This window comes from Grampus griseus, assembly GCF_964374135.1.
Source record: "Grampus griseus genome assembly, chromosome: 9".
NCBI lineage: Eukaryota > Metazoa > Chordata > Mammalia > Artiodactyla > Delphinidae > Grampus > Grampus griseus.
In genome coordinates this window covers 55,296,387-55,314,040 of record NC_139003.1, presented here as the reverse complement: position 1 = coordinate 55,314,040, position 17,654 = coordinate 55,296,387, and the positions used below count along the sequence as shown (strand labels likewise).

The 17,654-nt window shown below is 35.4% G+C and overlaps 1 protein-coding gene across 1 annotated transcript in view; it reads right to left on the bottom strand.

The window, feature by feature from the left end:
* AKAP9 (A-kinase anchoring protein 9) overlaps window positions 1-17,654 on the bottom strand; it is a 144,784-nt gene that overhangs the window by 36,307 nt on the left and 90,823 nt on the right. The window contains exons 23-26 of the mRNA XM_082661502.1: window positions 4,131-4,293; window positions 3,118-3,330; window positions 1,907-1,945; window positions 274-506 (exon numbers count right to left, since the gene is read on the bottom strand). Of these exons, the coding sequence (XP_082517628.1) occupies window positions 274-506; window positions 1,907-1,945; window positions 3,118-3,330; window positions 4,131-4,293 (648 nt within the window). The remainder of the gene's footprint in view (window positions 1-273; window positions 507-1,906; window positions 1,946-3,117; window positions 3,331-4,130; window positions 4,294-17,654) is intronic.

The window sequence follows — 17,654 nt, the reverse complement described above, 5'->3', positions numbered from 1 at the left end:
GACTAGGACAAACTTCTTAACTATGAATTTGGAAAGGCTAACTGGTAGGGCTTACTCATAATCTGCCTGTACTGCTTTTAATTCTGAAAGCTGCACAATAAAAATTACTAGAATTTTTAATCGAAATAGTACTTTTTAATTAATTAGTAGATGACACATATAGATGGAAATATTAGAATTTAAGAGTCCCTCCATAATTTAAAATCCACAACCTAGAAGAGCAGCAAGTAGCATTCCACTGAGAAAATTAATATTAATGTTGAGAATACTTACATCTAAAAATTTTCTCATTTTTTCTAACTGCTTTTCCAGTGCTTGGTTTTGCTGTCTTAAATCCATTAGTTCGGCATTTTTTTCCTGTTCCAGCTCTATAAATCTACTGACTTGTTCCTCAACATCTATTTCTAGAGCTTTCACTTGTTTTTGAAGGTCATCGCGTACTTTTTCAGCTTGACACTGTACCTCTAGTTTTTCCTTCATCAGTTTTTCTGTCTCCTGTAGTAATTCTGTTTATAAGTGAAAAAATATACTACATTAAATCACAATTAATGAATGATGTTATGATAGTGAAACCACCCATAACTGTATTCAAATTTTAACTTCATGAAATAAAGGAGACGAGTTTTACTTCAAACACATGTAAAAAAGGAAACTATTCTTATGAAAATATCAAAATAACATATTCCTATATAAGTAAGCAAGCTAGTATCAATAAAATTGTACAGAATTAACAGAAAGAATATGTCCTGTCACTAAAAACAATATTTTTGTGAAAAGAGCATAGTAAATGACCCCCTCAAAATCCACTTTCACTATAAGGAAAAGAGCAAAGTCTAACCAAATTCAAGCACAGAAAGAACTCACCTCAGGCAAAAATCAATTCATTTAAACTCATAAAGTCATTTTTATATGCATACACAATACACACAGAGATCAAATACTTTAAACCTTTAACCAAGGCAAGTAAGAGTTACAGAAAAGAAACAGAACTAGAATCAGAATTTCCTGTTAGCCTTACTCCTTATTAGAGCCACATTCCTGACTTAGTCTTGCATGCTCACATGTATGTGTATCACGGAAAAATTGACAAGTACGAGAGGTGTGGTGTGGTGCTTAAGAGCAAAGACTGTGGGTTCACATCCTAACTGCCACTTGTCTCTGCAACACTTAACATGATGTCCTTCAATTTCCTTATATGTAAACTGGGGACAGTAACAGTACTGATCTCTAAGAGTTATTGAGGAATCAAATGAGTTAATATATGTGAAGAACAGTGCCTAGACTATGGTAAGCACTACATATAAGTGTTAGCCATTATTATTAATATTAATCATGTAATAATAAATTACATATAGCAAAGTAGAACAATTCTCTAATGAAGAAAATGGAAGGAATATAACTCTAGAGTCTTTACACTAACTGGTCTGTCAACACTGTACCCAGGATTAGAAATCTACAGAAAACAGCTTTCCTTTTAAAACAATACTGATTTAGATGTTAATATAAAAGTTAATCAATCAGAAAGTCTCTTTATTAAATTTCACTGACCCTATTGATACCATCATCTTACATACTTCCTGATTTAGAACAGAGTATTTTGAAAACTCATAGGCTGTAAGAGTTTAATATATTTGTTAAAGAAAAAAACTTTTAATAAACCAACGTTTTCTTTAAAAAACTGAAATGGTCTTAAGCTCTGTGGAATAATAGATATAAGAAGATGATGGTCACTATGAATCTCAGTTGTTAATTCCAAATATAAATATGTATTTTTATTGTAAGAAGAGTTTTTCTGTTGTTAAAGAGAAAAACTGTAAGTATGAAACAAAACAGCAAAATTAGAGATATGTTAGTTGGTTGAAAAATCCAAGGGTCACCCAATGGCCATGCAATTGTATAAACACACCTGCTCCAGGTGCTGCATCGACTGCAGCATCTACTAGTCCTATTAGGAAAGAAAAAACACACACACAGAACAAAAATATGATAATTTACATGTCTTCTATTTCCTAAAATAGAAACATACACAAAAGAATTAGAAGTAAAAGTTGAAACCACTGATTATTACCATTGGTAACATTTTCAGATGTATCAGTATTTCTTAAACATTTTTCATGTATCATACATATACTTTCCACATTAAAAATTCCAACCCTAAACCTGTGCTAAACAGATCTGAGCAACCAGAAAAACTTCACCATATTACAAAAAGGTATGTTGTATCTCTAAATTGATAAAATTCAATTAGTAAAACTACACATTTATAATCTGACTGCATGTGTAACATAAAAGTGAGAAGATATGATTAAAAGGATTTAAAGTTCCACTGTTACAAAGACTGACATTTATTTTTTTTTTACCACCGAACAAACTTTAAGATGTTACCTAATGTCTCATTTAAGAAAAAATTAAAGGTTATTTGTAAACTTATTTATTCTTTGAAGTCCTGCTTATATTAAACTAGATGTCAGCCTGCTTCTAACAGCCAGTGACCTGTTCAATCTATTATCTTGCAGGCTGAAATCCACCTCACCTGCTTACTACTAGTGCAGGTCAGTGCTCTTATTTACTTAATGCAAGTATACATTTTGCTGCCTTTCTGCAATTAAAAGAACTAAATCTGGGCTTCTCTGGTGGCGCAGTGGTTGAGAGTCCGCCTGCCGATGCAGGGGACACGGGTTCGTGCCTTGGTCCGGGAAGCTCCCACATGCTGCGGAGCGGTTGGGCCGGTGAGCCATGGCCGCTGAGCCTGTGCGTCCGGAGCCTGTGCGCCACAAAGGGAGAGGCCACAACAGTGAGAGGCCTGCGTATTGCAAAAAAAAGAACTAAATCTTACACAGTTTAAAAAATATCCTGTCTCATTATATGCAGCTTTCTCTTTAGGCAGAAGTTTGAGGATAAATGAAGAATTATCTTTTTCTGTCAAAATATGCCAAAGGAGAAAGAAAACAAATTTGATTCCACATGGTTGGCTAATAAGACAATTACCAATAAGGTAGATTTTCTCATTATTTTTCAATCCCTATATAAAATATATAAATAATGGCACTGAAAAGGGGGAAAAAAGTCATCTTGAACTTTTCAGGAATGTTTCATATAAAGTCTAAAAATACATACGCTGTTCAACTGGGCCTGCCTCAGCTTTCATAGCTTCCTTCTGCCTCGACAGTAATTCTCTTTCTTCTTGGATCTGCTGTTGCTCTGCTTCTAATTCTTGTAATCTATTACCTGCACATAACAACTCCTGCTCAAGACGATCTATTATATCAATTTTTTCCTGAATTTGCCTTTCAAAAAGCGTTTTTTCATCTGCATAGCCATCAATGACACCTACAAAATAAAATTAACAAGGAATGTAATTATTATTTCAAATTTTACCATTATATTTATATAAATAATAAAAGGTGTTCTGTTAGCAAATTTTAAATCATTCCAACCTATTAAGTCTTGAATGAATTTGCTGCTGATGATAGCAGTAACTATGGTATGTTCAATACAGCCTTTTCTTATTAAATATGTGTCTAAATAAGAAATTCCTCTGAATTTTCTGTTATGCTAATGTATCACATCATGTAGGTATAACACACTTTATTAAACGGATATAAATAGATAGATTCCTGGAAAGCTTAATATAAATCAGATGCTTGGGAACTGAATCACATTTTAAATATACTTGAGAAAGTTGTTATTTTAAGTGATTCTAGAAGGCCAACACCCACAACAGCATGGTAAGATATAAACAGCATGGAGCTTTACAGGCTTAAAGCCTGGAATCACGATTTAGTGGTGACTGAACAATTTATTAGCACCTCTTTGCTCCAGTCTCCTCATCTTTAAATTATAACAGCTGTCTTATGGTGGGATTATGGTAACAATTCACTATCGTTCATTTCTGCATTTTCTAAAATTTTAAATACTTTCTATAATTCTACTAAGTACTTTTTAAAATTAAAAATATATATATAGTTTTAAAAACTGCTTAGAGGAATTCTGAAGACAAACTATAACTACTTTTCAATGGGCATTTGAAATTAAAAGTAGACTGGTGGCTTCCAAACCTGGCTTGCACCACAATTTATTTTTAGACTTGAAATTTCTCCACTCTCAGTTGCCAATGGCAGGGTGCTCACCCTCAGCCTTACTGAGCTCCACAGCCAGCTGTTCTCTGGCCCTGCACTCCTCATGAAGGCGCTCTCGCAGTTCTTCTTGGCACTTAAGGGACTCTGTCACTTCTTGTTTCTGTCTAAATGACTCACGCATCAATTCTGTCTGTGTAACTTTCGCATGTTCCAGCTAAACAAAGAGGGAAAGTAGATGTGAAGGAAGACAAAGTGTTAAGAATACCAGTGTCATACCCTATTAAAGTTTAAAAAAAAAAAAAAGAAATTTAACTGAAAATAAAGATATACTGTTGAATTGTAGTCATTTAATATTTCTAGTGCATGCTAGTACTAGTAGGTAGGGTAAATCAGTAGGTAAGTAGATTAGCTGTGTACAACTTTCCATAAGATATGTATTCTAACTTTATTGAACAAAAAAAAAAGCTTCTTTTGAAAATAAACCACTTTACATCACTAGATCTATATGCTATCATATGAAAAGACATATAAAATTAATAATACACAGGTTCTTTTTGTATTTGGTAAAGAATTTTATGTAACTACGTGTTCTATGATAGGCTTTATGTTTTCTGTATTTAACACTTATTGACTGCGACTCCTGCTGTACACTGTGGGGAACTAATAATAAATGATTAATGCAATGCCATCAATGAATAAAATCATAGTGGCACAACAAAATGAAGTTTAACCCATATTTTAACTAAAAGCTTTATACTTCTGTCCATTTGTGAAACATCTACAAGACTCTGAATATTCAGTTTATTTTCAAAACCTTAGACTATAGACGCATTATCTATAAACACAGCCTCCTTAAAATGCTGTTATTGGCATATACTGACCACATTCTTAAACAATTTTTAAGATGACAGTCAAGTACGGGCTCAAGGCCAAAGCGCTCAAAAACAGTGATCACTGTTATCAGCTGCATGAAATTGCAGAAAAGCACTATCTCTGCTTTAGTTTTCTGGGCTTCTTACTGCTAGCACCTGCTTTATCTGTTTTTATTAAAACAACTACATGGGGAAAAACTGAGCACAAATGTTTCTGGTATTTAATATTAAAACCATTACATTTAAAAAAACTTTACCATAGCATTTTAAAATTTACCATAGCAAATAGATTTTAGAGTTACTAAGTAAAGCTTTTTGTGGTACCATTTTGTGGTTGGATAAATCAGTATCTCACATATCTATTGTGCAATTATTCTTGTTTTAATATGATGTTTTAAATATCATTCACAACCCATTACTTGAAAATAATATGCATACACATTTAAGATTCATAATGGAAAATTAAGCATGTATTTTAATCACAAAATATTTCCTAAAATATCTGTAATAATATGTTGTTACCTCAACAGAGATAAAACTTTATATATATTTTTACTTTTGACTGGCAAAAGACTATTTTCCTTTAAATGTGGATAACCAGTATACATTAATTTTTAAAATTAAAAAATGACCATAAAATATGAACTAATTTATAAAAAGCCTTGCTCCTGAACTTAGTCACAGCCTATATTTAAAAAATAAATCAACTGCTTTCACATGTACATATGTAATTTTTTTCCTGTACATTGTAAAATGGTTGCTTGAAATATATGAAATCTCTAAAAGAGTTCATAGCTCTAACTAATTAGGATATGAGTTTTTTTTTCCTTTTTCAAATTTACTGTACAAATACAACAATGCACTTACAACAAAATAAACACTTGCTTTAGGTAAGAAAAATAAGTCGGCTTCTATATATCCGACAAGATCTAAACCTGCTTTAAGATGCATTTAAATATTACTATGAAACCACAAGAAATAACTTCAGTTTTACAAAGTAAAACAAAAAAGCTGGGACTCAAATAGAGTAGATCTAGGAAACAAATTTCACTTATTATAGAAGATGGCACCCACATTTATTGGAATAAGAGATTCCTTCAAATATTTATTTAAATACATTATACTTAAAAAACCTCTTCCATCCAGTTAAGGTACAGTTTATTCCTAATATTTATATAATACCTATAACCTAATACTGAATAATGTGAAATATATAAAAATATCATATTCAATATTTTCACATAATTTAATAAACTTACTACATTAAAAGTATGTATCATTAGTAAATAATCTGTCATTTTAATATAAAAGCTTTAGGGGAGGTAACAAAACTATTCTGAAAGCATCTGTCTTGTTAAATACTAGCTAGTACATATAAATAAAGCCATAAAAGTCACAAAAAGTGGCAAATAACATACTAACTTGTAGTGAATCATTCACAACATTTAAGTGTCAAATGAACCTGAAATACTAACTATGCTAAATACCCTTAACACTGCTTATAACATACATTTCACATAAAAAGCAGAAAAAGGAATTTCCTCATAGGATTAGTAGGCATATTAAAAATAAGCTCCTTAGGGAGTTAGCAAGAAAACTGAAATAAGAATCCAGGTTTCCTTTCCGGAACTACAGGCAATATGCCATATGACTGTAAACATTTCCTAATTGGCTCAATGACAATTCACTTAGCTGTTTTAGGTATGACAATGCCTATTCCTTCAAATATAATCATTCCATTTTTACTCAGCATTGGCATCATAAACATACAGAAGTAAGATTCTTAAGGACAAGCAGGATCTTTTTAAACAGCTTGCCTGGTATGGGAGAACTGAAATATTATCTCATTCTGCTTTCTGGAATGAAAAACGTAGCCAAGTTGGGGCTTGTGGACAAAATTTAGCCCTTCAATACATTAATCATTACAGGATGAATGAGTAGTAACACACCAAACAAGAAGAAAACAAGATTCTATTCCATTTACCCTTACCAAAGACACTTAAAGTTCATTTCTCATTACAGTTTTAAACTAAATGTATAAAAAACTGAAAGCATAAAATAAAACTATAAAAAACCAAATTTTTATACTTACTGAATAAGGAGGGGTAGGCAGGGAAATATTGGAAATAAGCTTTAATATATGCCCATTTCTTTTATGAATAAAATGAAAAATAGAAGTATTAACAATTACTGAGTTATTTTCATCCAAATGTTCACATAGAGGAAAAGGATGTGGTAAAGGCACCCGAGATTCAACCTCATAAATGTCTTCATCTTGTTCTTCCAACCACGAGCCACTAAGTTTGACAGTTGCCAAATGGGTCCTGTAAGAATCCATTCTAGAAGCTGTAGCTGCTAATTTTCCTCACTTGCTGTACCAATATTCCACTACACTAAAAAAGTTCTGTTTAGTTTATCCAGATATACCACAGCAGTATGAAAATTTCTCCTTAGCACTATCAAACATTATAAAATTAATTCATACAACTAAACGACAAAAGAAAAAACCCAGAAATCTAAAAAGAACTAGATCTCCATAAAAAAAAACAGAACAAAAACAAAAAAACAAAACTAAAAGCAAGCAAACACGTTTTTAATTAGAATAATTACTAAACTGTTGAAGAATGGAAGAATAAAAATATAAATATCTAATTAGCTAAGCAATAAAACTGCCTCCGGCATCAAAATATGTCTGTGGAAATAAAAGCCTTCCAAGCAGAACCTGGTAGGGAAAGTCAAGTTTTAATTCTCCATAGTAGCAGTCTTAAAAAACGTAGTTGCAACATTATTTCCCTTGTTCTTGCTGCTTCACAAAGTGCTCTTCTGAACTGAGCTATTCAAATAGCCTCTCACACTGAGCCAAAGAATTCTAGTCAGTGGGGAAAGGTCAGAACAGAGGGTGTGATTTAATGTCTTTACCTATAGGTACACTGACAGGTGGAATCTGAATTCATACACCCACAAAAAAGCCTGCCTAACAGGATCCAAGTTCCACGTCAGAGCTCTGAAAAGGATATCTAGATAAGTTTATAATGCTTCTAAGATAAGCTAGTGTTTTTCCATTCCATTAAAAAATCGTTTTAATTTAAAAATGTGAAAACAAGTAGGTTTGAGTCCACATTACCAATTAGTTCTTCAACTATATCCAATAATCATAACTATTTCTGGAAAACTAAGTATTTCCTTTTGATACTTCCTCATTCTTTTGAGTAGTCATTAAAACTAAACATAGTTTACATAACTAAACATAGTTTATAACATCGGTTATGAACTATTTCCACACTCAATTGGTTACAGAGTAATTCTTAAGGAAAAAAAACCCCTCTTTTTAAAAGCTGCACTGTGTATAATAATTGGTAATTATACCACTTAAGGTATCCTATGAACTCTGACTAAAAATTAAAAGCACAAGTGGTGTATAATGGCCTTTTGGCAGCTCCAGAAACCTCGGCAATAGTGAATAAAACAGCTTCTCAGAATTTAAAAGATGAACAACATACTTTTTAATATTAAAAATCCTCAATAGTGAAAGTTGTTTTAAATAAATGAAAAATCTTTCACTGTGGTCTTTTCTCTACCCAGTAACTACATATCCTTAACTCACAAAACCTTTATTTACTATGGAAAAACCCACACTAAAGTAAGCACATCAACAAAAATCAATTTTATAGCCACTTTCACTATACAAAATATCTTTAAAGGAGTCAATACTCAAACCCTTCACAGTAAGTTAACAATTAGGGCAGAGAAAATAAGATTTTCTACGGAAAGCTCAGAATCTACAGGGATATGGTTTGGGGTAGCGGGGGGGCAGCTGCTTCCTAGAATTCCGGACTAGGCAATGACAAATTTCTGTTTATTATGGTTTCTTATGTGACGCCTCCAGTTAGTCTGTGAAACAATCATAACATCTACACAAGATGGAGATCTAACCCCACCACTGGTGCAGCTAAATCTGACTTTACTGGGGCTTCAGCAGATACAAAATCATCAACATCCTAGATGTTCACTTTATGAGCTGGCTGGACCCATGTTCAACATATCAAACACCTCTCAAAATACTCTTTCCCAGCTCCCTCTGAGAATAAGTTTATTTTCATAACCTGGTGTTCAATTTCTCTTATTTGAAGCAAAAACAAAACCCTGAAAGTAAGACATATCCCTTTATAAATAGAAACATTAAGGTCCAGCCAAGAATTAACTACATAGAAAAGAGAAAACTAGGAGGAAAAGACTCAAAAAAGCCGCAGATTAAGATGACTTAGGGGGGGCTTCCCTGGTGGCGCGGTGGTTGAGAATCTGCCTGCTAATGCAGGGCACACGGGTTCGAGCCCTGGTCTGGGAAGATCCCACATGCCGCGGAGCAACTATGCCCGTAAGCCACAACTACTGAGCCTGCGCATCTGGAGCCTGTGCTCCGCAACGAGAGGCTGCGACAGTGAGAGGCCCACGCGTTGCGATGAAGAGTGGCCCCCGCTTGCCACAACTAGAGAAAGCCCTCGCACAGAAATGAAGACCCAACACAGCCCAAAATAAATAAATAAATTTAAAAATAAATAAATACTCCTGTTCTCTGTTTAAAAAAAAAAAAAAGATGACTTAGAATGGGGCAAATAGCCCTCATAACAGTACATTAACTGATGGCATACTACATTAAATGTTCAGAAAGGTGACCCTGAATTAAAATAATTCAAATTATAGTCTATTTTTTCCCCTACTTTTGAAAGCATGTAAAACCTGTGTTTACTCATGTAAAAGAAAATTTATAAGTAAGGTGTACCCCCTTATAACCAGGAATATAAGTCAAGGTTAAGAAACTAACCACAAAGAAAACAGAGTAAAATTAAAGGAGGAAAAGACTCAAAACAGCAGTAAAGACGATTTAAGATAGGGGCAAATAGCTCTCCCCAAAACAGTGTATTAACTGATGGTATATTATATGTATTGATGTCCAGATAGATTACTTTGAATTGGAATAATTCAAATTATATATTTTTTTTAAATTTTAGAAAGCACATAAAACCCTTTGCAATCAAAAAAAGTTAAAATAATTTCAATTTTTAAGAGGACACCCTTTTAATTATCCAGACTAGCTCATTATCCCCTGGTTTCAGATAATCAAGATTTTAATGTATATTTGAAGGCTATTAATTTGCGGTATAGTTATGTTTTCAGCTTTACTGTAATTGTACAATATCAAGCTATTTAACCTTTTCCCCAGAAATATTTCCCCCAACTTGTAAACCACTTCTGTTGCTCTCTTTTGTATTTTGATTTTTTTTTTTTTAAGTTACTTAATAGACTGAATCCTGGCTACAATACCCTGACAGAGCCCTGATGCTTATAATACACACACTGGTAGCAACACCTAATGGCAAATGTATTTCAACACTTTATTAAGGTTTATGTTTTATTTTTATTTTTTAAAATAAATTTATTTGCTTTTTACTTATTTTTGGCTGCGCTGGGTTTTCATTGCTGCGAGTGGGGGGCTACTCTTCGTTGCGGTGCGCGGGCTTCTCATTGCAGTGGCTTCTCTTGTGGTGGAGCACAGGCTATAGGCACACGGGCTTCAGGAGCTGTGGCACATGGGCTCAGCAGTTGTGACTTGTGGGCTCTAGAGCACAGGCTCAATAGTTGTGGCCCATGGGCTTAGTTGCTCTGCGGCATGTGGGATCTTCCTGGACCAGGGCTCGAACCTGTGTCCCCTGCGTTGGCAGGCAGATTCTTAACCACTGTGCCACCATGGAAGCCCACAGTTTATGTTTTAAAATACAACAATGAGAAAACAAAATCTTAACTTACAGTACTACTGTTTCATCCTCATAAAAAGGCTCCTTTTTGGAGAAAATATAGAAAAGTACCTTAAGTTCCATTATTCTAAAAAATGATTATTAATAAATTCATGAGAGTTGCCTATAATAAAAATCATTTCTTTGGGAGTAAATTCCTCATTCACTGTTTTCTTCTAACGCCTGAAAGAATCTCTTGGTAAATAATCTCCTATGGCTGTAAACAGTAACTCAGGATTCTGGAAAACTTTAATTGCTAAAACACTACTTCCACATAACAGACTGATTCCTATTTCTACCTGACCCAAGAATCAAGAATCTGAAACAGGGACTTCCCTGGTGGCACAGTGGTTAAGAATCCGCCTGCCAACGCAGGGGACGTGGGTTCGAGCCCTGGTCCAGGAAGATCCCACATGCCACAGAGCAACTAAGCCCATGCGCCACAACTACTGAGCCTGCACTCTAGAGCCCGCGAGCCACAACTACTGAGGCTGTGTGCCACAACTACTGAAGCCCACGCACCTAGAGCTCGTGCTCCGCAACAAGAGGAGCCACTGCAATGAGCCCGCGCACCACAACGAACTGTAGCCTCCCCCCACTCGAGAAAAGCCCGCACACCGTAAAGCAGCCAAAAAGAAAGAAAAAGAAAGAAAAGGAATCTAAACCCATACTCTCAAAGATAAAACTTCTCTGCAGAACCACAAAGACCCTACTAAATAAAGATCATGTTAAAGAGATTAACTTTCTAAGGGCTTGAGACTAGACTTACAGCAATTTTACTCCTATTCCAACAAAAGCCATCCCAACCAATAAGATATTGCAATAGGTTGAATACAAGCCTGAATATATTCAATATTTATAGCAGCCTGTCTCAGCAAAAGAGAAGTAAAATCCATCACAGTAAATACATTATTATATGGATTTGGACATGCCATTGGGCAAATCACTTATGAAATCAAATACATAAAGTAAAATACTCATAAAAGATATTATGAAACCAGGCTATAAAGGCAGATACCCTGATACTTAGTAAAGAAAACGCTTACTAATTCTTTTATTAAAGCAAGATGCATCTATGCAACCTAAAGCAGCCCCTAAACTTAAAACTAAGTACAAGACTTAATCATGATTTCCCACTAAAATTATATAACATATAAAACCAAACCAGTAAAAAAAAAAAAAAAAAAAAAAAAAAGGGAAAGAACCTTGATTATTTGACAGTATTTACTTAGACTACAGGGCCTTTTCAATGAAACTCCTCCCCAACCCCAAACAAAAGTCCACAATCACTGGCAATAATTTCTCTCACCAATCTTAAAGGAGGCAGAGTCTCTCTGATCCAAAGGCCACACCTTTCACTTGTGTTCCAGATTCCACCCTCACCTACCCCAAGGATCTGGCTCCACAAAGCCCATCCCCTCTGATGTGCATCTTCAACTTTTCCATTGCTACTCAATATAAACACTTGAATCTTAAAAAAAAGCATTCTCCCCCTTTCAAGCTAATGGTCTCCTGTTTCCTTCACAGCCAGGTATCATGAAATTGCTATCTCTATTTCTTCAACTCTATTTCTGTAAATGTCTGAATTTTGAATTTCTCCTCTATCAACTCCATGAAACTGTTCTCATCAAGGTCATTGATGACACCTATACTAAAATATCCAAGGGACACTAAATCCTCAGCATCTGTTACCTTTCCATGGTATCTGACACTTATGGAAAATCACTCCTCATCTGGCTTTTATGACACTTGATATTGATTCTCTTGATATTCTCTTCATTTTCCTCTCTCACTCTCAGTATCTTTTGTAGACTTATCTACCTTTATTCTCTTTTAAATCTCAGCACTCTACCAGGACAAAAAATTAGCTCTGTACACTCTCGAAAACCATGGTTTCAAACATCTTTAAAATGATGACAACTTCCAATCTAGTTTCCCAAACTCTAGACTCTAGGGAATATCTTCTCCCTCTACGCATTTCAAACTCAGATTACCTAAAACTGAACTCATTATTCACTTCTTTTGCATCCCCCAACTCAGTAAGGGAAATACACCAACAACTTAGTTGGTCAAGGATTCACGTGTGGTTTCCTCTCCCCTTCCTTATCCCCTACATTCAATGTCACACCAACTTCTATCAAATTCAACTTCTACAAGTTTTAAAATCACTTCCCTCTTGCGCTAACTTGATTTCTATCCCTTTTCACTGGAATATTTTAAGAGTCTCCTGTTTCTGCATATTCAGCATCTCTCCTATTTTCCTGCCCATATATTCACCCCACTGCTGCCAGAGGAATTCTCTCTAAAACACAAATTTGATATTATTATTTTCTACCAAAAATATTTCAATGACTCCCCATACTTTTCAGCATAAAGTTAAAACTCCTTAACTAAGCCCTCAAGGGACTATGTGCTAACCACTGCTATCCTTCTACCCTCTGTTCCCCACATTCCACCCTGGATGTTTATAACACAAAACTATCCAGTATCCTCAAACACATCATGCTGGTTTACACCAACATGCTATGCCATTTGCCACAAATTTTCTTCTTGACCCACCCACTTAGTTTCTACTTGTCTTGTAAGTCTTTACGTAAAAGACTCATTTTCCCTCTCATTTCCTCTTGAATTATGCTTTCACCTCCATTACTTCACTGAAACTGCTCGTGTAAAGTAACCAATGACAACCCCCACACACACACCTCCCAAGATTTTAAAATCTACTCCTCAGGCTATAACATGACCTGTCAGCAGTAACTGACAGAATGATTCACTCCTTTCATTTTCAAAGGGCAGAAAAAGTGGCAGTTGAGAGCATGGACCCTGAAGCCAGACTGCCTGGATTCAAATTCTAACTTACACCTAACTTATAAGCCTGGGCAAGTTCTCCAACTGGTTTCTTTGCTTCTGTCCTGCACCCCTCCATCCCCCCAGTCTATATTTAACAAGGTGGTCAAAGTGATCCTTTTGGTAAATGTAAGTTAGATCAGTTGCTGAAAAATCTCTAATGACCCGGAGCTGGAAACAATTTGTATGTCCTTTGGATAAACAAACGGGTGCATCCATTCAATGGAATACTCCTCAGCTCTAAAAAGAAACAAATACTTAACACACATAGATGAATCTTGTAAGTATTTTGTTAAGACAATGAAACCAGACCCAAAATAATGCATAATGTATGATTTCATTAATGACACTCTGGAAAAGACAAAACTATAGGGACAGAAAGCAGCCAGTAATTTTCAAGGGCAGGAGGTAGAGGAGGGGCTGACTATAAAAGAACAGAGCAGCACCAGGGAATTTTGGGGTGATGGAAATGTTCTGCATTATGTTTGTGGTGGTAGACACATAACTCTATGCATCTGTCACAACCAAAAGAACTGTCTACGCACAAATGAAATTTACCGTACATAAATTTTTAAAAAATTAACCAAAGTGTGGGGGAACCCAAAATGGAATAAAAACTATAATAAATAATTCTTATTGTATTAAAAGTGAATAACAAAACCACACTAAAGGTGTGGGGAGAAAAGAGTTAACCTAGGATACTTTGAAAAACAGTATTTTGATTGTATACTGTACGGCTAAAGACCCAAAACTACTGTACATAAATACTGTACTCTAGTTAGTAAATTTGTTTTTCACAGGGATATAGGTTAGCAACTGTAAAATTACTTTATGGGTATATATGGGTATGAAATTACTTTATGGGTATAAATGGTTAACAAATGAATAAAACTGCTGTAGATTGTGAGAGCCTGGTTTTTCGCCTTTGGAGAACAAAGTTACAAAGGAAAGGGGAAAGGGGAGAAAGAATGCTGTGGTACTGGATGGGGATTGGAGGTATCGATATGAAATTATATTTCTATTATATATGCAGATAGATACAGAAATAAATATATATGCAAGGGTTAATATACTACATATATTTTCAAACTGTCTGCTGAGAGGACCATAACACCTTAGTTAACAATAAGCACATATAGCACCCAGGTCTTGGTTTCTAAGTATCTTTCTCCAATAAAGGGAACTTGAATTCCTTGGAGAAGTAGTTGATTCTAGGGCTGGGGCAGGGAAAATACAAGATGGGCCTGGAGTCTCTGATAGTGCAAATGCTCAAAAGAGTAAGCACTTTGAAAGTGCACAAGTGCCAACCTGAAAGAGTTCTTACTGACAAAGCTGGAACAAAACAAACTACTGTAGTACTGGATTATAAACCACTGAAAAAAATTAATAGCTATGAGTTCATATGAAACTCGATTAGTTAAGTAAATAAATGTGAGTGAAGAAACAGCTCTTGGGACTTCCCTGGTGGTGCAGTGGTTAAGACTCCGCCTGCCAACGCAGGAGACACGGGTTCAATCCCTGGTCCGGGAAGATGCCACATGTCGTAGAGCAACTAAGCCCGTGTGCCACAACTACTGAGCCTGCGCTCTAGAGCCTGCGTGCCTAGAGCCTGTGCTCTGCGACAAGAGAAGCCACTGCAATGAGAAGCCCACACACTGCAACGAAGAGGAGCCCCCACTTGCCACAAAAAGAGAAAGCCTGTGCGCAGCAAAAAATAAAAATAAGTAAATAAATAATAGAAAAAAGAAACAGCTCTTACAGAATAATTCCAATCAATAAATGAAGGAATGATGAATGAATGATGATAGAAAATCACCATTGGAACACCACAGTAGTAACTGTGCAGGCAAGATCTACCAATGGATGCTAAGATTAGTGGATGGAAGTTTAAAGAGAAACAGGAAATGTGCATAGTATCAAACAGTGGAGAAACCCAGCTGACACCACAAGTAATCGAGATTAACAGCACCTGTAATAAGACATGTGCCTTTCGATTTGACACACAGAGAAGGACACATAACTTCAATGGTATTCTTGTCAAAAATGAATAAGCTTCATGTAATCATGAGAAAATAGACAAAATCACACCGAGGGATATTTTACAAAATAACTGGCCAGTCCTTTTCAAGTGTCAAGGTCATGAAAGGCAAAGAAAGACTCAGGAACTAACAGAGTCTGGAGAAGATGAAGAAGACATGACAACTAAATGCAATGTGCGATCCTGGAATAGATCCTAGAACAGAAAAAGGACATTAGTGGGAAAACTGGTAAAATCCAGTCTGTAGTTTATAGTACTGTACCACTTTTAATTTCTAAGTTTTGATAACTATAGTGTGGTTACAAAAGATGTGAACATTAGGGAAAGCTGAGTGAAGAGTACATGGGAACTCTCGGTGCTAGTTTTGCAACTTTTCTGTAAGTCTGAAATTACTTCAAAATGACAAGTTAAAAAACTGTACCCAATGACTACATCTCTTTAAGAATTAAATTCCAAGTTCCATGTGATCTGGTTCCCAGGTATCACTATGACCTTGTCTCCCACACTGTGCCCACTCTTCTTGCTCCAGCTACACTGGGCTCTTTGTCAACCGCACAAAGAACTAGCACGTGACCACCTCAATGACCACCTCAGGGCCTCGTACTCACTATTCCTTTGCCTGAAACATTCTTCCCCAACTTACCTATGTGGCTGTCTCCCATACTTCCTTAAGGTAGATGCCTGACCATCACATTATCAGAGAGGTCTTCCTTAATTTTCCTACGTAAAATGTCCTCTTCCCCCATAATGCTCTACCTCCCCTATTTTATTTTCCTTCACAGTAGGTATCAACCGTCCGGCATACTATGTTTATTTATTATCAGTCCCCACCATTATATTGTAACCTCTGTGAGAGTAGGGACTTTGTACATTTTGTTCAGTGCTGTACCTCCAGTATCTAGAAGAGCAATTGTTACATACCAGGTGTTCAATAAATTTGATGAATGAGTGACTCATCTCAAAGCATCGAGTCCTCCTATAAGCTTTACTTGTTCCTACCTTTCCCTAAACTGTCAGATACTGCTCTCTTTTCTACTCTCAGGGTATTCTATGCAGAGTTATTTACCTGAATTTCTCTTTCACTGCAAGCAAAAAGATATAGCAGTGTCAGTTCTGTTTTAGATTTTTTTTATGACAAGCGAAAAAGAATCAAGATAAAAGGGAAATATTCCATTATGAAGAAGAACCAAATAATGACTCATTAAAAAGAAAATGGAATACTAGTCATTTCACAAAGAGGACCACACATTATTTTGCATCTATCTGACTGTTAAAAATATTCATCATGTTCAAAATAATTTTAGTTATTAATGAGAATATTCTGAAGAAGTCAATGTCTTTCAACATCTCTCCATGGAAGAGTAGTAACTGAACTAAGTTTAAAGAAAATCTTACAGAGCTCCTATTCCCACTGCCTCAAAAATATAATTCATCTAAGAAAAATGATTTTTATATCAAGTGTCAACAACTACTTCAACCTTTTATATAACAGATATTAGTAGAACACTTCAAAATTCCGCTAGAATAATGTGAATATTATAATAATAATTTCTAGGTCAGTGGTTCTCAAACTTTAGTCTGTATCAGTATCACCTAAAGGACTTGTTAAAACACAGGTTTTGGGGCCCCATCATTTGGTAGGTCTGGGGTGGAGACTGAGAATTTACATTCAGAACAAGTCTTTAGTGGTGCTTATGTTGCTGCTTTAGAGACCACACTTTGAGAACTACTTACTGCTCTGGGCAAAATTTCTGTGATCTATTCAGTGATATTTAAACTGAAACAATACAGTAAAATCTACATATTGCCGCTTTAGTATTTAACAAATGGAGAACCATCAGGCTCCTACTGTACCTCACTACCTGGACACAGAAGCAGATCTGATAAGCTGTAATCTTAGCCTGGAAGACTGACTGTTTCAGGTGTATCTCCCGCATTTGTCTGCTGACAGTGTTAATGGATTATGGGGAAAGTTTCTCTTCAGTAGCCTGTAGGAACAAGTCCAACCACTGATCGCTTCTGATTT